The following is a 21,821-nucleotide window of genomic DNA, read 5'->3' on the forward strand; positions in this document are numbered from 1 at the left end:
GATGGTTTCAGTTTGGCAGCAAGAGGTAGAGAGTTCAAAATGACTTGCCAGCTAGCTGCCAGGCTGCTTCTACAGGTCCTCGATCCCTTAACCCACGCATGCAGGAGTGTTACTGGTTGTGTTCATGTCACCCCTCAGAGGTGGCATCTCCTGCCCAGGAAGGATAGTGACTGCAGTTTCACATTGTCAGGCCTAGGGGTAACTCCCACAAGCCCATGTAGCTCTACCCAAAGCATTTTCAGAAGGGCTGTGAATGAGATGCAAGGGGGTAGACTGGACAAGGTGTGGGAAGCATGTGCTGCTCAGCAAGAAGCCTACCTGGGAGAAGGGGGACATGGCCAGGGAGAGGACCAAAGCACTAGCAGAGAATGAAAGAATGAAAGAAAAACAGGAAACCAAGGTGGAGGGAAGTAATGAGACAGACAGGACCTGGCTAGGGCACAACCTTGTAGGGAAGATGAGACACTTGCAGTAAGTACTGATGGGTGTAGCTTTACAGTTTTCTCTTTGCTTTTGCTTTATATGTTTACTTGGTTTTATTTCTCCCTTCAAGTTTGTGTCTGTGTGTATGAATTCAGTGGCAATTGCCTTTTTCCCAAACTCAGAAAGACTCAACAGAATTTGGAATTTATACTTCCAACTCGCAAGGCACAAATAAAGTTCTTTTCCCAAAATGATACCTCATTTTAACGATCCAAGTGGTAAATAAAAATTTCAAGCATAAAGAGATTTGTTGTCACATTTGTAATGAGTGTCTGAGTTTAAACAAGATTTTTTGCTTTTTTTTGAAATGTACTTTATTAGTAATAGACTACTTCTCAAATATAGCTTTTGACTGAATCATTTATTTCAAACAAGAAGAAGACAGCACCATGTGGCTGATGAAAACATTTGGAAGTGCTAAGTGTACAGATCAGAAAGAAAAATATTTACCTTTCATGAAGGCATGATGGCAAGGAAAAGATTCTGACGACATTTTCAGCTGCTGCTTGGAAACTTGGCACCATGGCCAAGACTTACTCTTTGCAGTCTTTACATCTCTTGTACCAGATCATGTACATCTCTTGTACCAAATCATACTTGCCTTCTGTGTAGCACTTACTGGGGAAGCACTGAAGAAACAGACCCATTCGTCCTCAAGGGGAAAAATCTGAAGGCATAGGCTTACGTTTTAGAGTGACAAATGATTTTCAACATCCCAAGGATTTTAACAGGAGACCTGAGTTTGTTTCCAGATCTCCCCCATCCGGTGGGTAAACCCAGCTATGTTACATTAATACTTTGGGTCTCACTTTCTTCCTCTTTAAACAGGAAAAGGAAATGTGCTTTAGAGATAAGGATGTGATCATTATACAAGGAGTAAATATCGCTATTATTTTTTATTACAAGTGTAGGACATAGTCATTGCACTATAGTGTTAAAAGCTTCACAGCTCTCAACACTGCCTCAATGTTTCTTCTATTTTTTTCTTTTTTCTTTTTCATATGTTCCAGATCATGGAAGGAAACTTATGAAGAAGAACTGGACAGAAATAGTATAAAGAAGTAAACATTTTAAAAGTAGTTAAAATTATTTAGACCTGTGACATGGGAAAGGGAATACATAATCAGTTCTAGAATGAGAAGTCATTTTGTCTTGCAGAATTGGAGGAGCATGAAACACGATTTGTCTGCCAAAATATCTTTAACTGCAGCCTGAAAAAAAGTATCCGTGGTGATAAAAATATATAGAAGAACTTTTTATAAGACGAATTAAAAAAAAAATAGACAGGAAGAAACAAATTAACGTAGTAGAGAGGCTCAATATACTTTAGCCCAGCAAGAGGCAAGAAGAGAACATTAAATAGGAGTTCAAACAGCTACTTTAATAGAGACAGCAGTGATACATAGCATATCATAGAATCGTAGAATGGTTTGAGTAGAAAGGGAACCTAAATATCATCTAATTCCAAGCCACCTGCCATGGGCAGGAACACCTCCCACTAGACTAGATTGGTCCAAGCCCCATCCATCCTGGCCTTGAACACTTCAGGGACAGGGCATCCACAACTTCTCTGGGCAACCTGCATGTGGCCCATGTGTAAGGTTATACTTCTAGTCTGATTCTCATTCTGTGTAACTCATGCCTTAGAGTCATAGAGGAAATATCAGGGATAATGAACTTGGATTGTGAGTTACAGGTGTGATACATCACTATACATGTTGACTATAACCAAAATTTAGAGTATACATGTTAGCACATATACATGCTTATCTGCCCGGGTTTATATGTATTTGTATTTCTCAAAGCAACATGGGTTTGCTCAGCCCTGCATGGGACTGGAACTTCTTTGTACTTCACTCTCTGTAGGCTCACAGGAAGACATGGTCTTTGTCCCAAAGCATTTTAGTGTCTACCTAGAAACAATGGCATGAATCAAAAGCAGGGAAGCAGAGAGGGAAAGGGACAATGAGGTCTCAAACTTATACAATGGAATTGACCTGAATCATCTGAAAGGATCCCTGGGTAAATAGCTTTGCTGTCATGGTATGTGTCTGGGCAGCTGGTGCTTTTATACAGCTTTGATGATCTCTCTATTCAGTTTTTGTTCTGATGTGGAGGATGTTGTTTGCTTTGTAGGAGACACAGCCCTGGTTTTGAGGAGAGAAGCAGGACTTCCATATTTCCCTGCCACTGCAATGAGTTTGGGAATTAGAATAAAACCCAGGACATATAATGCTTTTTACGGCATGTCTTAGGACTATAACAGGAACTGATATTGGTGTTATCTGTTATTCTGGAGTTCTTCTGCTGTCCCAGCAGGTTCAGAGTGGTATGTGAGCAGGGGCTGTGGAGAGGAGCTTTCTATGATTTAATTTATGTTCCTTGAGAAATCTACTTGCTGCCTTCAAACTGTAGTGGTTTTCTGTCTGTGAGTGCAGCCAGGGAAACACATCAACAACTCCAAGATGCTCAAGAAATGGTAGAGGAAGAACCTCTACCTCACCACACAGTGGCGAAAAGTTTTTGTAATACACAAGGCTCCCTATTGTTTACAGGAGAAAAATATTCCTACCTGTTCAGTGCAGATTCCGGTAAGATCCTATAGACATTGCATCTGAACTTTTGGAGCACAAAACCTACAGGTAGCTCATCTGCTGTTTCTCCCTATGTGAGCACTGCCAGTTGATCTCTCAATGCTTCTGTCTCCTTTCTTATTGAGAGTGCTATTTATAGCCCCTCTGGCTGCATTCCACCTGAAGACCAGATTGTTTATGTGGAGTGAGGATATATTGTGTTTTTATAAATAGAGAGCATGTTTTTTGATTCATAATAAAACCCACACCAACTCTCTTCCCTGCACACATTAATGGACAGACCTTATTTCTCACTCACAAAAGAGACCTGGCTGTAAATCCAGTGCATTCCAGAGAGTAGAAGTGGTTGAAAAATTGGGAAAGTACATTAAGGGTGGTCACGTGCATGCAGGAAAGTAAAGAACATCCAATAAACACAAATAAATACAGTTTAATACAACAGCATTTATCTCCATTGAATGCTTAACCCAGGTTTTATGTTTGTTTTTCTTGCAGTGACTCCCCCTCTGCTACTAAACAGCACATGAAGTGCTGCACAATTTCAGACTTCTCAGACAGTGCTACTGTTCTCGTTATTCATTTTCCAGTACAAAATTTTTTCTATTTCCTTCATTGGAGGCAAGATTGAGTCAAAGGTTGTCAAGGTCTACAAACCCAGAAAGGAAAATGGCAGATACTGTATAAAACAAAAATGTCAGTTTATATGCATATATTACGTATTGTATCTATCTTTTTTTCACCAAATTCCACGTGTAATACTGAAGTACTTCATGTCTTTGTGGAAGATTCCCTGAATATGACATGATATAGTTCTTCCCTTTCTCTGTTACTTTGTAATTCTTCACCATGTCCTTGCTTTAACATGACAAGGGGGAAAATACCACAAAAAAAAGAAGCAGTCTTATCATTCAAATGTTTTATAACATAAATAAACAAAATAAACCATTTTAGAACTTTGATGGTGCAGTAGTTTGCAGGATAAAAGCACATGGAACAGGCAGAAACTTACACATGGAACCAGACAGTTCACATCGATCAGCCAAGAGAGCTATTTTTGGCATTTTATTTGTTCTGAGTAAATTAAGTGTCCCGAGAAAGAATTTTTATCCAGTGTATGGTTAGAGAGGACAGTGTATGGCCAGTGAGCTGATTATAGGCTCAAGCTTAATTGGAGAAATAAGGTCTTTAGCCTCTCCTCTCCTGTTAATTCCAGCCACTGCCACGTCATGTGGTTACAACAGTACAGCCCGCCCCTGAAATGCAGCCTTTCAACAGCTTTTAAGCCTGATCTCTTCTTTGCATTACTGAGACTACTGCAAAGTTAAGAGCCTAAGAAAAAAGAAAAAAAAAGGTTTTAAAAAAATTGTTGTAAATTAAGTGACTGGAAAGGGTTGATAAACATTCCCTACTCTGTGAAGGCATGCAGGGAGTTGGTGTGGGAGGGGGGAGTACTGCTCAGCTGAATTCTGCCCAGGTATATCTCAAGGGTGGCAACTCCCAGTATGTGATGGAAGCATGCAAGCCTTACAGTAACTGAAGAGAACCTACAAGAAAGATGGAAGCAAACTTTTTACAAGGGCATGTAGTGACAGGACAAGGGGGAATGGCTTAAAATTGACAGAGAGTAAGTTTAGGTTGGATATTAGGAAGAAATTCTTTACTGTGAGGGTGGTGAGGCACTGAGACAGGTTTCCCTGAGAAGTTGTGGATGCCCCATTCCTGAAAGTGTTCAAGACCAGGTTGGATGGGACTCTGAGCAACTTGGTCTTAGTGAAAGGTGTTCCTGCCCATGGCAGGAGGGTCGGAACTAAGTGGTCTTTAAGTCCCCTTCCACCCCAAGCCATTCTATGATTCTCTGAATCTGTGATTCTATGAAAAGAGCAGATGCAAATCCCACAGCTGAACTTGCTGATTTGCTGTGAACAACTTGGATGGTGCTTCTTAAAAAGTCACTTGAAATCACAGAAAACCAAGGGTTTCAAAGAATTCGTCCTATCTCAGACTAAAAGAAATCAGAAGCTGCATGTGGACCAACAGTTTAGTCATGAAGTGACTAAATTGGGGTCTTCTCACCAGGTCTATTCACAGATGAGTCTTTTGGCACAGCATGAGCATCTCTGCTACCTGCAGGGGTAGGTGCTTCCCAGAACAGTCCCCTGTCTTCTTGTTACGATAGATCTGGTCACTGGAAAGAGCTGCCAGATCCCAAGGACATCATGAGAAAAAGACTAGCAGTTTTCTTTAGGGAGCTAAGGATCATTATGAAGAACATATTGGGCTAGAAGGATCTTCAGCCTCATCTAATATGACCTTTCTCCCTGCTTATAGTGCATTCTTTACTGCAGCAATGGAAGATGGCTCTATCTTACCAAGTGTAAGGGTTGAGATCAGCCACCATGTACTTCCTATGTGAAGTCACCAGCTTCCAGGTGTCCCAGTATTCGCCCTTTTGAGTCAGCTGAGACTGATCTCACCTTCTTCTACTTTTTATATGTCCACTCTGGAGATCAATAGAAAACAGCCACCACACTATGATTATCTACTTATCCAAGACAGAGCAAAGCTAGCTACAGACTTGAACACCGTCAGAACCTGGGAGAGATCTGGACCCAGGTATGGCCTTTGTTGCTGTATTGAGTTTGCATAACTAGGTTTTGGTAGCAGGGTGGCTACAGGGGTAGCTTCTGTGAAAAGCTGCAAGACGCCTCCCCCACGTTCTGCAGAGCCAATGCAAGCCAGCCCCAGGACAGACCCACCACTGGCCAAGGCCAAGCCAACCAGGAATGACAGTAACACCTCTGTGACAACATATTTAAGAAAAAAAGGTATTACAATTGTGCTCAGAAAAGTAGAGTGAGAATTTGTGAGAGGAACAACAATGCAGACACCAAGGCCAGCGAAGAGATGCTTCAGATGCTGGAGCTGAGATTCTCCTGCAGCCCATGGGGAAGACCATGGTGAGGCAGCTGTGCCCCTGCAGCCTATGGAAGTAAACCAGGATGCAGAGATCCACCTGCAGGCCATGGAGGAGACCCACACTGGGAGTAGGCAGATACTCGAAAGAGGGCTGTGAACCTGTGGGAAACCTATGCTGGAGCAGCTCCTGGCAGGGACCTGTGGAGAGAGGAGCCCATGCTGGAGCAGGTTTCCTGATAGGACTTGTGACCCTGTGTGGGACCCATACAGGAGCCAGCTGTTCTTGAAGGACTGTACCCCATGGAAAGGGACCCACACTGGAGCAGTTTGTGAACTGTAGCCTGTGGGAAGGACTCAGGCTGGAGAAGTTCATGGAGAACTGTCTCCCATGGGAGTGGCCCATGCTGGAGCAGGGGAAGAACTCCCCTCTCTGAGCAGTAGCAGGAACAGTGTGATGAACTGACTGTAACCCCCATTCCCTGTCTCCCTGTGATGCTAGGGGAGGAGACAGCGCCCAGGAAGGAGAGAGGGGTGAGGGGAAGGTGTTTTTTTTAAGGTTCGGTTTACATCTCATTATCCTGCTCTGCTTTTGATTGGTAATTAATTCTATTAATTTCCCTGAGTCAAATCTGTTTTGCCCATGACAGTAATCGGTGACTGACCTTTCTCTGTCCTTATCTCAACTCATGAGCCTTTTATTATATTTTCTCTCTGCTGTCCAGTTGTGGACAGGAGCTTTGGTGGGTACCTGGCCTCCAGCCAGGGTCAAACCACCACAGTTGCCTTGGTAATTATTTAATTTATATCTACTTTATTAATTTAATTAATGCTCAGGGCATTTGTGCATTGTTTTCATCAAACATTGCTTTATGGATGTTAAGCCAGGTGTGCTGGTGTTAAGGTGCTGTGGTTGGCAGTGCCGGCCCTCATGCTGGCCAGAGGGAGCCAGATGTTGTTGCTTGACATGGTAGCAGCCAAATTTCAGCAGTTTGAGGAGATTTTGTAAAGTAAGGAGTAGAGCATGCTTTCATCGTTCACCCTCCTTTGCTGTGTCCTCTGGTTTTGTACTTTCTGTCAGGTAGTATTCATATTGCCAACCTCAAGCTCTCAGTCTCAGTTGGGAGCCATGTCCCAAGAAATCATGAAATCCGTTTCAATGTGCTAAGGGATTCAGTTTTGAGGTTTTTAACAGCACCTCTTGCACTGAGCATGTAGCTGCTGAATTCTGAGTCTCTGAGTGCATATCTGCAATGAAGTGCATTCCCCTATAATGAAATTTGTTGCGAGGTAAACAAAACTTTTCCCCAAAAAACTTTGTATTTTTTTAAACATCAGCTGAGGTTCGTAACCAGTTCTGTGCAGATAGGTCCCAGGCTGTTATCAAAGTGTTCAGTAATGTGATATTTGTGGTATGTCTTAAAGAGATTATAACATTCTCTGTTCTGCAGATCAGTTATATGGCTCTACAAGACTACTTCAATATATAAAGGGGGAAAACCTACAAAACTTCTTTAGAATTTAATGTTTCACCAGAGCCCATTTATGTGCTTTTTTTAATTGAATGCCATCCTGGAATTTTAATGTGGGACTAGATACTGTTGATTTTTAGATACAAAGACCAGGGCATACTGTAGAACAGACTTGAGCTTCCCTTGTGTGCTGCTTGTGCTTATGCTTCTTATGCTTATGGAACCTGAGTATGTTAAAAGCTGAAAACTAGCAACATAAATTTCCTAAATGCCTTTAGAAAAGCAAGAACTCAACCACTGCCAAGAGAAACATGAGTTTCTGAAACTGGACAGCATTGCTTGGGTTTCCTTTGAAGAAAAAAAAAAAAGAGAGCCAAATGCCTCAAATATGTAAGACAGAACTATACAGGAGTTAAGGGGAAGCTGCATAGGAAGCAAAGTAAAGCCCAAAATAAAGACCATGAATGGAAAACTAAAAATAACAAACAGGAAAGTGTGACACAGCTGCAAGGGCTCTGGTGCATTCTCCCCCAGCATTGTACCTTTCTTTTTTCAGGAACATACTAATATTGTGTTTGGATTTCAATGGCATTCCAATCCATTATTTGTTCTTCAAAAATAGATGTTTCTCATGTGAGGAAGAAAGATATTTTCAAGTAATATTCATAGGATTTCAGTTGTCCCAGTTTATCAAATAACACTTTTATTAGGCTCAGTGTTTGCAGAGCAGAAAGACTGCATCAGTTATGTCATTTCATGAAAAATTAATCTGTGTCTCCTTAGAATGGTGAAGATAAGGTCATGCATAATCAACTGTTGCCCTTAATTTCAGTTGAATTTTTACTTAATAGCCTTTGAAAGTAGGAAGGGAACTAGCACAGGGATCTGAGGTGCAGCTACTTTGGAAGCACAGTGGATGGGAGGGAATCAGGGAGGATCAGGAGCATCACATCCTAATAAAGTTAAGGAAATCTCTATCTTTTTCTTCATCCAAACACAAGTTTGTTTATACAGAGCATTCAGAGGTCTTGCTGTATTAACATCTATTAGATTGCTAAATTCACGCATTCTGCAAAAATTAAGCCACGCATCTGAGTTGTGCGTGGTCTGTGGCCACCCAGGAGATAGATGGTGCCTGTTTCGGAAGAACAAAAAAGCCGGAACATACCGGTTTTTCAGCCCCAGTTTCCCTGGACACTCACGAACGCCAATAGAAACCACATTAAGACAAAGTGGAGATTGTGGTGCCTGTCAAATTATCAGTCCAACTTGCAAAATTCCTATTTTCAACAGACACAACAAAACCAGGAAATATTTACCAATTTTGCAGGTGTCAGGAAATATTTTCAAAGCACCGCTGTGACCTGACAGTCCATTTAAATAGATACTAAGCATGTACAGAAGTGATAATACATTTATTTTAATTTAAAATATATACTTTGGTATGTTTGCTTCAATATCTATGTCCAGCAGATCAGAGTGGCAAATTTATATTGTTAATTACACTCTAGTGATTAGGCAGTGATACATCTCACGATATTAGTTTGAATGTTTTATATAACAAAATCAGACATTAAAGTATGTTGAAGATATTTTGCACAGCTGGTGTTGATAAGGCTGTTTTTCATTAAAAGTCAATCTATGCTGGAAATATATTTATGACATATTATTTGAATTGTGGGTGAAATATATCTGAATATATTTCAGACTTCTCTATTCTGTGTATTTCAGACACTACTCTAGAACACTTGATGATATATTGTTTGAAATGTGATGGTGGCTGCAACACCCTATAATACAGACTAAAATAGAAACTGCATTATGGAACACTTCTCATCAGTGTCGTTGCACATTAAATAAAAAATAAGAGTCTTTGCATATATTACCAGCTTACAGTTTAGTAGCTGAGAAAATAATTTCTACCTACTAGAAATGAGGCCTATTTGCCATATATAGTCATATTGGAAATAAACTAAAAACTAATTTAGATAGTAGATGACAGGAGCACATTCTGTGATGAACCATCTCACAATTTTTACTTCAGGAGAGAAGAACATCAATATTTAACTTTAATCTTGTGTGGGAAGGAAAGGTCAGATGCAAAGAGGATGCCTATAACACAGAGTTGGGTAAAGAAAGGAAAAAAGTCTAAAAAAAAATCCACATCTGCTAAGTAGGGCAAATGAGTTAAAGTGTACAGTGAAGAACCAGGAGAGATGTAGGCAGAGAGGTAGAAAGATGAAAGGATGGAAAATAAAGAAGAGGTTGGTGAAAAGCCCTTATTTCCATGAACCTCATTTCATGTCCCTCGAGAGGCAATGTCCAAGGGCAAAGGAGTCCAGGAAGGCTGGACATTCTTCAGAAAGAAATCCAAACGGCACAGGTGCAGGACACCCCTGTCTGCCAAAAGACAAGCCAGAAGGGAAGAATACCAGCCTGGCTGAACCAAGAGCTGAGGCTGAAACTCAGGAAAAAAAACAGGGTTTATGACTTTTGGAAGAAGGGGCAGACAACTCATGAGGACTGCAAGGATGTCACAAGTAGGTTTGCAGACGGCACCATCTGCAAGAAGTGCAGGGCAAGAGTGTTGATCTACAGAGGGATCTGGACAGGCCAGATTGATAGGTTGAGGCCAATGATATAAGGTTGAACAAGGCCAAGTGCCAAGTCCTGCCCTTGGGTCACAACAACCACAGGCAGCGCTACAGGCCAGGGGCAGAGTGGCTGGAAATTTGCCCAGTGGAAAAGGACCTGCGGGTGCTGGTTGACAGCAGCTGAACGTGATCCAGCAGTGTAACCAGGTGGGCAAGAACGGCAGTGGCATCCTGGCTTGGATCAGCAATAGTGTGGCCAGTGCGACCAGGGCAGTGACTGTCCGCCTGACTGGGTACTGGGCACCTCAAATCCCATGTGCAGTTTCAGGCCCCTCACTACAAGAAAGACATGGACATGCTGGAGTGTGTCCGGACAAGAGCAATAGAGCTGGTGAAGGGTCTAGAGCACAGGTCCTGTGAGGAGCTGCTGAGGGAGCTGGAGTTGGTTAGCCTGGAGAAGAGGAGGCTCAGGGGTGACCTTATCACTCTTTACAACTACCTGAAAGGACATTGTGGCCTGGTGGTGTTCAGTCTCTTCTCCTGGGTAGCAAGTGATGGGATAAGAGCAAATGACCTGAAGTTGTGCTAGCGGAGGCTTGGATTGTATATTAGGAAAAATTTGTTCATGGAAAGGGTTGTCAAGCATTGGACCAGGCTACCCAGGGAACTGGTGGAGTCACCATCCCTGGAGGTATTTAAGAGATACCTTAGTTGTAGCATTTGGGAGACATGGTGGTGGACTTGGCAGTGCTGGGTTAACAGTTGAACTCAAATGATTTTAAAGGTCTTTTCCAGTCTAAACTATTCTATGATTCTGTGGTTGCATTATTTCAAATACTGGTGTAGTCCTATTGTCACTAGTAGCAACAGGTAGACATTTCAAAGGATAAGAGAGAAAATTTGCTTATACTATAATTTCAGTCTGAAGTCTATTCTGTGTGGAGCAATCTATCACTGGAGCAGCTGAAGAAATGCAAAAGCATTTTATAAGTTTGATGAAGAAGTGTAGAAATCATCCAAAATTGTCTGCAAGGCATCCCTCTCCATCTTCTCCTTTCTCCTGACTTATAGGTCTGGATTCACAGGTTACTACTTTAGGGTAAATGAAACAGTGTAAAGGAGTTGTAGGCACTTCTCCAGGGCTAAATGGTCCCTGGCATGGTGGTGGCCAGGCCAGCAGGGCAACTGTCAAACCCTTCTTGTTCTGGGGTTGACCAAGGAGTGGCTGTCCCTGGTAGGCAACTTGGATCCAGCCACCTCATTTTGGAGATGAAAGTGGTTGAAAGGTATGGACACAAGTCATTGTGGACACGGGCTACCACTCAGCTTCAGCTGAAATAGATGCAGCCATTGTGAAAGTGTTTCTGTGGATTTGGGAGCAAAACTGTGCCTAATCTGCATGCACTGTGGCTGTGCCATCACCATCAGTCTTACTCTATCATCAATAGATCGACACAATAGACAGTGATGCTTTCAGTTGTTTTTTTTTAATTGAACAGTAATAATCTTACATTTTTTAAAACCAACCAGCTTATTAGTTTTACATTCAAGAACTCATAATGCCATTTATGACACTTGCAAAATATTAATAATGTATGCAATATTTACTATGTTCTTTAAATGATTGTCATCATCTGCTCAAGGACTGTGGATTTGATCCTGCTCTCACTGAAATCAAGAAAAAATTACTTTTGATATCAGTAGATGAGAATCAATACACTTGCTTTTAAATAGCCCAAGATAAAATTGCTCCCTCTCAGACCCTAACATTCAACACAAGTTGAAATGTGGTATATGCTAGTTTGAAATTTACATTCATATGTCTCCAATTACCATGGCAGGAGAGCCTGCACTGCTGTACTGATGTCTGGATGTCTATTGTTGTCATCATCCTCTTGTTGTAGAGCAGCACGATTAATCTCTGCTTTCCCTGGTGAAAGCATCCTGCTTCCACAGCTGTTGGCCTTGGATCAACTCTTCAAAAGTTTCTGTTGTTCCTAGTTTAAAAGTATGTTTTCAGATTTTGGCTGCTGAACTATATGTTCCTTCTTTTACTGAAGTCATTGTCAAAGCTCACATCAATTTCAAAGGAATTATTCAATTCAAACCAGATTTCCAATGGGAGTGCTCTGCGTTTCAAGGCAATTTCTAAACTCACACAATCCAGGTTCATTGACACAGCTACACCAATTTCTATTATCTGAGTATCTGGTTGTTTCCAGACATATTAGCAAATCCACCTCAGTGGTGATTTTCGACTTACACATGTATCATCCGTCCTGTTTGGACTGAATGAGGGTCTGCCAGTTCTGCAACACACTAACACATATAAGTTATTCTCCTGGCTGAAACAGGACAGCTTGCTCATGCAATTGAGACACAAAGTACTGGATACCAAAATACTGTAGTCTTGGCTGAACTACTACTTGATGAGGGTCTGAGTCTTCCCTACACTAGATCAAATAAACTCCTTGTGAATCAGATCTGGGCTGTAGCCGACAATCAAGGTGGAAAATATAAAGGTCCATTTGCTGGCCTCTTGCATTGGACCCACTCTTCTCCAAAAAATGCAGATGTCATCTTAATGGCACTAATTAGTTGGTTTATAGAAACATATATATTTAAATAATGGTAAGCAGCTTCTTTTGTTTCAGATCCCCTTCTACAAATCAGTAGAATTTACCAATCTGCTGTTTCTCTGTACAAAATTTAGCTTTAGAAATCCACCTAAATACTATATATGTCTGCAGTGTTTTGTCTAAGTTATTCATAATGTATAAACTGAAGTGCTGGGTCTATTCTCACTGAAAAAAGGCATATTTATCTCCAAGGAATTGTCACCAAACTTCCAAAACCCAGAAAATTACTAGCAACTAATGTTGGTTAATTTAATCACACTGTTGTTCTCCCATGTTATTATTATTGAGATTCAGGGGTGTTGCTTTCTGTCCTGGGATTTGTTTCTTTCATGTTGGCTCCACGTCAATAGTATCACTCACCCAAACTGTCCCATGATTTCAGTGAGAGCTTTCCCAGCCTCTGGCTGTAGGAGTTGGCCTCTGGCATTATTTAAATGATCATGTTAGGTTTTCAGTTTTACTATACATTCAAGAATCCACAATACATTTCTGTTCAAATACTTATCAAAACAAATATCAAAAATCATATACACTGTACAGTCTATTTTAAAGTAAACATTTTTCTCATTAAAAACAGATCACAATTGACCTTCAGAGATTACATTTTCATATGCTATAGATCTACTTTGTTCTTAAAGTGTGTTGTTGCATATTCATTAATCTGTGGGAAATGCATTCACTTGAAAGTCTTACAAGTGTAAGCAAATATCAGCGAGGATTTAGCCATTTCATTATTGGAGGGTGAATAGCTTTCTCTTTAGCAAATTCCTCTTTTACAGAATTTCCATCCCCTGATGCCATGTCATTGTCTGAAAAGATACAAAAATAAAGGTGGATTTCACAAACATAAGAGCATTAAAATATTGTTCAGCAATGTCCCTCCTTTTTGGAATACTTCAGAAAAACCTTATACTGGCAAATTTGCAAAAATCTCCCTAAATGCCTCCAATTACCTAGTTGCAAAATTTCTGCCAAATTAAGACATGAGTCAGATGTGTTTTCTAATAGTTTAAGCATGAGGCTGATGATGTGACTTCAGTTTCCAGTTCTGACTGTAACACTTGCTCCAGTGTGACATGGGACTAAGCAACATATCCTCAACAGCTACAGCAGCAAATTAAAGCACCTGGAGCTATTCTCTGACTACGGCCAGCTAGTATGGAATAGCCTGGTGCATGCCACTAAACTCTCTCACTCTCCAAAAATAGGATAAAATGATATCTAGTTTGTCAACTGGAAACAGTCTCTGGCTGAGCCTGATTCCTGAGCTGTGGCTGAGGTTGTTTGGCACAGCTAGCTGGGCTGGGACAAAGCATGCCATCAGTTGCCCTACTGTTTGACTGTGCAGGGGTCAAATTGCAATGCACAGGAACACACTCTGACACCCTTCATTTTACTAGGATATGTGTAGCCATAATGTTTTTATAAAACATATGGGTCAGAAACTTGCCTGTTTAAAATACAGAAACATTTGCAGTTGTTTTAATACAGTGAAGATCTCATAGATGCCTTAGCTACCTCAGAAAGCCATTATTAAATGAAACTCTGTGTGACCACCCCATGGAGTACCACCCAGTGTCTTCTATCTGCTTCCAGTGACCTCTGGAAGGACAGAAGTCAGTATGAAACCTTTGCAGGTGTAAAAGCCAATCTTTGTTTCTATGTGGTAAATATCTCATCATGGCTGTGATCAGACAAGCTGTTAAATTTAGGGGCAGCAGATGGTTTGGGACCAAAGGCAAGGGCGAAAGAGGGAAGGGGAGGAGGAACCAATGAAAATAAGGCTGCCTGGAAAGATTTTGAATATGGGCTAGATACAAAAAAATATGATTTTAAATGTGATATAAGCATAAGTTGAGAAAGTTTGCTTCCATCTAACTTTCTCTAAACAGAGAAGGGGGGAAAGATAAATCATGTATTAAGGCAGCAAACTTTAGCTAGCTTAATATAACAGGAATAAAAATAAGGCACACAAACTGCACTTGGAAAAGAAATAAACTCCAAAGACCTTTGGATGAAGTCTTATAAATCTCCCAGTAGTTCTAGGATTAAGTCTCTGATTTTTTAATTTTTTTTTAACTTCTCTTCACATTTGTATTTATTTTGGTTTGTGTTTATATTTAAAGTAAACATTATTCAGTCAAACATACCTCAGTATCATCAGGTGGAAAATAAGGGGAAAATTTTTAATCCCAGATCTAAACGCTTCAGTGATCTTTCCTCCCCGCCTCAAAATCACTTTAGTTTCTCACATTCCTTTTTCTTTTCTTTTTTTTTTTTTTTTTTTTAAATTCTGGAAAGATCTGTTAGAAGCTTCAAACATAATTGTAAAGGTAAGAACTTATTCCAGAGACACTGTGACAAATTACTACAATAGAACTTTTCATAAAACCGTTCACTGACAACTGAAAACATATAAAGTTCTGTCTTTATGGGGAAAAAAAAAATGTTGGTTTTACCATGTTAGCTAGCAGTTAGCTAGCAGTGAAATCCTATTCTACACAAAGCAGCTACATGTTATCTATCACATCTGAACTGACTAATGCAAACCCTAGCCTCCAATTGCACAGATGATGTTGTAGTGTTGGCACATGAAAGAGCTACAAAGTATTTTACCCATGTTTAAGATTCCAAAATGTTTTTATGATGTGTCACAGACGATCTAAGTCCTTGCCACATATTAAGTGAGCTGCCAATAAGAAAAAGTAACGTACCTTGTGCTGTGAGCGTTTTGCACAGCTCCACCAAAGTACACATCACTCACACACAGTGTACACAGCATGGCAGTAGATCATGGACAAGGTGTTTTCTGCTAAAATCAGCTGCCCCACAAAGTCTTACCTGTGTGTGAAATTATTTTTCGTCGATTGGGAGGCTTTGAAGCAGACAGTTGAAAAAATGGGAACTTCAAACACTTCCCTGTTACTCTGTCACAGATGCCAGAGGGACAGTTGCATGTTTTCCTGCATTCCATTCCATAGCTACCGTAGGGACACTCTGGAAAAAAAATTATAGCAAAGTGGTTCTCAGTGATCCAAGTCATCATCTGTGTTGATAGCTGGCCTGCTTATGTCCTTGAAAGTGGAAAACCTTTGAGTGGAGGTCAGCTAAACCCTAGCTACAAGATTTCAGCATGATGACTGCTTTTTACAAGTATTTTCCAGTATTAACTAACCTTGACACACATCATATAAATAATTTTGTTTCCTCTAACTTATTTAAAAAAGTCCTATCAGTAATCCTTCTCTGAAACTCTCTTAGTATTAAAATTCAAGTTAAAAGCAATATACAATATATAAGTATGTAATCACAGAGGATGCAGTCAAAATTGGACTAGCATTGGATTTAGAAATTAAGAATTAGAAATGAAGGTGACTCCAGAAAGTCCCTGAATTCACTCTTGGGCATGGTATTGTCTGACTTACATAACTGTAATGACTTAGAGCTGCAATCTGTTGCTGGTACTGGACTACTGTTGCCAGGGCCTCTGCCTTCTCTCTGGGTGGAGGATGCAACCTGACCCTGAGGAGCTATCCAGCAAATGCACTCTCTGCCTGTAGATGCTACTGGCTCCTAGGGAAGAGCCTTCTTCTATCCAACAGCTTCTCAGACAGCAAAGGTCTGTTTTACCGTGGCAGACAGACAGGTCTGTTTTACCATGGCTCACTTATGTCTCCAGCCATACCCTGAGTATCCTCGAAGGGATCACCAGCACTGGGACGACTCCTTGGTTGTACCGCAATGGTCAAAGCCCCAGTTCAAACCTCCCATCCTTGAGCAAGCTTGTGGAGAAGCACCAAAGAACAGCTGCTAAGATGGGACTGAATGTTTTCCAAAGAAAATTAAGTCAGGTGCAGGGGATTTGCCCTGTCCCATAGCTGACACATATCACTTGTTGGATTGCATAACTTCCCAGCGTTTAAACTAGGGATCACAGCTCTTGTCTTCCTCTGCCTTGCTGTTGAAGAGGGTACCATACCAGGACCATTGCTGAAAAGATGGAGCCAAGAAAAATCCATGACCAACATGTCCTTTCCAAACCCCCAAACATGAGACCATTCCTAAGAGAAGTTTGAGCTATCCCAGGAGAAAGGTCTTTATGTTCAGACTATCCTTGCCAACACAGGGTACACGGTCACCTTAAATGGCAATGTCTAGAGAGTTTTGGATTCACCTCCTAAGCATAGATGAATGACCAATAAAGGACTGCACCAAGGAACCATCTAGCCCAGGCTTCCATAAAAACCTTAAGAAAGGTGACCATAATATGCACAAATGATACTTCTCCCTCATTTTGTCTCACACTTTCAGCTCTGGGGCCTCCTGATCCAAACATAGTTTCCGTGCATGTATCACCTCGCAATAGGGTTGTCCTTCTCAGTTTGTCCAGTCCTCTTAAGTCAGTGCAAATATTTAGTTTTCCTATGCAGCCTGGGCAATCTGAAAAACAGTCTAATGCACTAAAGTGAAGCCAAAATGTTACGATTCTCTGCAAATACAAAAGGTATGTTTTATAAATGAAAAGCCCTAGAAAATCAACCAGTTCCTTTAAACTGACTACACAGTGAGTCCCTCCACCCTGGAAAACCATACTGAGCTTCAACATACACCCCTTCCCAAGAAGGACACTCTTTGACGTGCTGCTTGATCACATAAAACTAAACCATAATCCTGCTGAAGTGAAACAAGTTTTGTGTGCACATCCTCCCTGGTAGACAAGTGAAGAGCTCACACTACATGGAGCATCAATCTGCCTGCTGCAGGTACTCAGCCTGGAGAGCTGGGATGTAAAGCTGTGCGCAACAACATGGAAACAAGACTGAGCCCAAAGCACTTGGCTCTGTGTGGAAAAATCCTGGCATTGATGCTGCTCTTCATATTTGATGAAACTCAAGTCTGAGTCAATTTTACAACTAGAAGGTTTTGTTTGGCAGTAGCCTGCTCCTAAATGTATTGCTAATAGCTCCCAGTGATTTAAGGGAAGCAAGAGCACTAGTATTCCTTTAGTCTGTTTAGGACAAGAATGACGTTGTTGACAATAATATGATGCACTCTTATAGTAATAAAAGTAACCAAAAATTGTTCTGAAACATATACTGCCCATTTTAGAAAAAAGAAATTGAAGAACAGAGAGTTCAGATCAATTTTTCAGAACTTCAAAGTAAACTATTTGCAGGAAGCTAGAGAGAATTTAGCTATCCTGAATCTATCATTTACTACAAACATAGAAATTATTAAAATGAGTGAATGACCTGGTATCATAGCTGTAAATGCATATATAAAATAATAATACTTGGACCCATACTTTGCCTAATCAAATTCTCATATGTACAGAGAAAGGTTGTGCTACCTCAGAGCTTAGGTGAAAAAAGAAAAATAATTAGAAAATATATCTATAATATTTAGTGCAAATAAATATATGAGGAATATAAGCTTTAAAGACAAATTTACAATTCTAAGTCAAGATATGGTTTTATTGAAATTTATAAGACTTCTTCCACTGACTGAATGGGAGAAAACCCCAAACATTTTACTTTTCATTTTCTCCAGAGTATCCAAGATTCAGTATGGGGATTCAGATCTCATGTCCCTCAATATTTCTTTTTTCCTATTCAAAGTGTACTATTGCAAAGAAATTCCTATGAGGAAACTGAAAAGTATATACTAAATCCAAGGAACTGTTAAAAGAATTATAGGCAGGATCTTGCACTGTGGTAATTTTTAATAAAGTGAAGATCAACCAACTATCTCAGTAACATACTTTTCTCATGAATGCACAAAAAATATGATCTTTATGCCTAAGTTCTAGTCTTTAGAACTAAAATTAGTATTTGGGTTTGGCACTCAACCATGCACATGAATTTGTTTTTAAATACTGTAAGTAAGTGTGTTCTATATGTAAGTCAGCCTGAATGATTTCTGCAGCATCTGGTCCTAAGACATTACTTTAACTGAGTTTATTAATACTCCTGATATTTAACTGCCAAGACATCTCTCCTTTTAAGGAAGTTATTCTAAGACTTATCTGTATTTACTTACTGAAGTGGCACACAAACACAGGAAAACCCACTGCATTCATGCTTTGCAAACTCTTTTTTAAAAATAGTTCATTTTTTAAAATTGTCATCATACGTATTAGCATAATACCTCCTCTCCTTTTAAAGATTCTGGATGTTGCATGGAGTGACAATAGGTCTCAAACGAAAAACACCATTTTAGCCTCTGACTAAAGAATTTAGCATGCAGCATACCTGGAATAAGCTGAAAGCAGTGGTTGGCTGCGCATCTCACAGTCTCTGTTCTGTTATTCCCATCTTTCAGGGAGGAGGGTCACTGTTTGCCTTCCCTGACCCTAGGGTAGTTGAGCCTCTCAACAGCAGGACTAAATTAAACACGGCAATGTCCCTGAGGCACTCAGGCCGTGCTGTTATCTCCATCTCCCAGACCTCAGAGTGAGCACCTGGTCCCTGGGCATGCAGCTGGCAGTGCCAGAGGGAACATCACACACAGAGAATGCAGCAGGGGCAGGAACCCTGTGACAAGGTTGGACTTGCAGGATTAAAGTCTTTGCAATTTAAAGAAAGCCACCCACCAAATCAGTGGAAACATCAGGACTAGTGTCTGGGTCTCCCAAGTCCCAGTCAAAAATCTCATCTCTGAGCACATCCTGTCTGTGTTTCCTCACACATGTCCCCAAGTCTAAACAATATTCTCACATTAATAACCCTGCCCCTCTACCTGTAACACTTTCTAATACCAGTAGGTATTTTTTACTTTCCAGAAAAATCCCACTTTAGACCTTTCAAGCAGGAGGCAAGCTCACATGTAGGTTTCTGTCAAATCACCACAGTGGGTGCATGCAAAGTGAATATTGTTACCTTTGCAGATACCAAATTCATCACCAAAGTCATCCTCCTCAGTGTAAAACTGGCACTTCAGCCCAGGGCCACACTTGACACCATCCATACCCGAGACTGTACGATAGCAAGTCTCCCCCAGAGCAGCTGCACAGACTCTGCAGCAGCCACAGTCATCCAGCACCGTTCGCTTACAGCGGAAGGTACTTTTGCATGCGTTACTGTCACAGGGCTCAGGACAATCTACTGCATATTTCGCACTCCAAGCAGTTCCAGCATGCACGGGCATCAGGAGGAGTGTGAGAAACAGGAAGCCCTTCATGTCTTGCAGGGGTAAATGCTCCGTCCCAAAGAGCAGGTTTTAGTGCTGAGCCTGCTGGTGCCTCTTGCTGAGGGAAGCAGCAGTACAGAATCCAAAGTGGTAGCTGCACACATCAGCCTACAAGTTTATGAGCTTTATAAAGTGTGTTGCCCACATGTTGCACCGTCGTCAGCTTCCTCAATCCGGCAGCGCTGCTCCTGCCAGCCTCCCTTGTTTCAGTTTATGAAATCCAGGATGAAGGTTGGATTAGCACTCTGCTGCCATCCAGGAATTGAAAAGCCTGAGCTGATGTAATCTGTTATGTTTAGTTGGTTGTTTTGCATGAGGACTAAAAACTCTCTCACATCCGTTTCAAATGCTCAAGGACGTCTGCCAAAATAAAAAAAAGAAAAAGGAGAAAAAAAAAAAGGAGGAAGATTTTTTTAAAAAAAGCACACACAGAAGTGGGGGGAGGGGGGGAATCAACCCTGAGTAGGTCACATACCTTCTTCCAGGACAGGGATTGCTCTGACGCTGGGCACACTGCTGACAGGAGATCTCTGCCTTGCTATCATAGCTCATACGGCCAGAAGTAAATCACATTGAATCACCTCACTGCTGAAAGAATAACCTCTAATAGAATAAATCTTTGCCATACCCTCTTAGGTGACGTGGATAGTTACTTTAAGGAGTTAAGTGAGATCATGTCATTTAACAGCCAAGCTCAGATGTTTCAGTAGTTTTTTCTGCCTCCATCAAAATAGCTCTTTTTAATCAGTATTTAGGTGGAGATTAATTAAACATTTCACTCAAAGATCATTGCTAGAATGAAAAACTGGTCAGAGAGAAATTAGTATTTTGTGGGATCTTCCACAGGAAGTTCAGGAGAATGATCAGTGAGCTGCAACAACTTCACAGCCACAGGGGAAATCCCCATCCATCGTCAGCACCATCCACACAGACTTAACATTGATCCAGGGGGGTGATTCTCCCCCACTTTATACCACTTCTATTTTGACACACTCTATGAGATGTCCTGATGTTGCTCTTCAATGAAATCAATGTAAATAAACAGAAAACAAGTCTCAATTTCCCCTGTCTCCCCTCTTAGTCTTTATTCATCCTGACAGAGCCTTGACAAGGAACAGCAAACAACTGAAGAGTCCAGTGAAACTGATGAGCCACTGAAGATATGACAATCTCTGCACTAAGGAAAAATCTACAGGAAAGGAAAAAAGGAATAAAGCTAGCCATAAGTAAACCTCTGAATACCAAAAGTTGTTGCCAGGGAAGTTAGTGGGAACCGAAGCAAACTGAGCTCTGTGTGACCAGCTTGCCCTTTGGGAATCCTGTGTCTCAACCGGGCTAAAGACACTGCCAGTAGGCTGCCAAATAAAATGAATGATTCTGCTGGAAATACAGGAGAGCAGGAAAACCTTCACAAATGCAAATGTTAATTGATGAAAAGGAAACAAAATGCTTAACTCTTCTCTCTTGTGAAGAAGGTGAGGAAAACCAACATATTGTTGGTTTTTTATACTCTTGTATGCTTCTGGTATGTGGGGAGAGAAGGGGAGGGGAGGAGAGGGAGGGATTTAGCACTTTTCAAAGGGAGATGACACTTGGTGAAACATTTGCAGCCATCCATCCTATACAGTATATAATCACATGAAATGCAGTACTTTTAATCACATTTGTCTCTTGGCATATGTTTATGTTCACAAGATTGTGCACATATATTCACATGTATTCTCACACTTCACAATTGGAGCAATTAATGGACCTGAAGTGTAAAAACTAAAGCATTAGGTTGAGGTTTTGTATAAACCAAGAAAGTGCTATTGGTAGCCATGAGATGACAGCAATTAGCAGTAGTAGGACAGCTTCATCTTCAAAATACAAAGCAACTATCCTCTGAGAAGTGAAAGGAACACTTCAGATATGGAAATGAACATTGCAGCTAAAACC

General features: G+C 40.8%; 1 protein-coding gene across 1 annotated transcript; it reads right to left on the bottom strand.

Annotated features, from left to right (window-relative positions):
• Positions 1–11,524: 11,524 nt before the first annotated feature.
• ESM1 (endothelial cell specific molecule 1) lies at positions 11,525–21,351 on the bottom strand. The gene is made up of 3 exons (XM_064641238.1): positions 19,574–21,351; positions 15,537–15,692; positions 11,525–13,504 (listed from the first exon to the last, which is right to left on the bottom strand). Exons 1-3 carry the CDS (start codon positions 19,872–19,874, stop codon positions 13,404–13,406), a joined length of 558 nt encoding a protein of 185 aa, XP_064497308.1. The 5' UTR covers positions 19,875–21,351; the 3' UTR covers positions 11,525–13,403.
• Between the last annotated feature and the right edge of the window lie 470 nt (positions 21,352–21,821).

This window comes from Pseudopipra pipra, chromosome Z (assembly GCF_036250125.1).
Source record: "Pseudopipra pipra isolate bDixPip1 chromosome Z, bDixPip1.hap1, whole genome shotgun sequence".
In the NCBI taxonomy this organism is placed as follows: domain Eukaryota; kingdom Metazoa; phylum Chordata; class Aves; order Passeriformes; family Pipridae; genus Pseudopipra; species Pseudopipra pipra.

Bases quoted from the DNA above. Each gene is read 5' to 3' on its own strand.
- ESM1 (XM_064641238.1), bottom strand. From the start codon at position 19,874: ATGAAGGGCTTCCTGTTTCTCACACTCCTCCTGATGCCCGTGCATGCT. The intron at 15,693-19,573 runs GTAACAATATTC...TTTTTTTTCCAG, and splicing joins TGAATTTGGTATCTGCAAAG to AGTGTCCCTACGGTAGCTAT. The intron at 13,505-15,536 runs GTAAGACTTTGT...GTATCTTTTCAG, and splicing joins AAAAATAATTTCACACACAG to ACAATGACATGGCATCAGGG.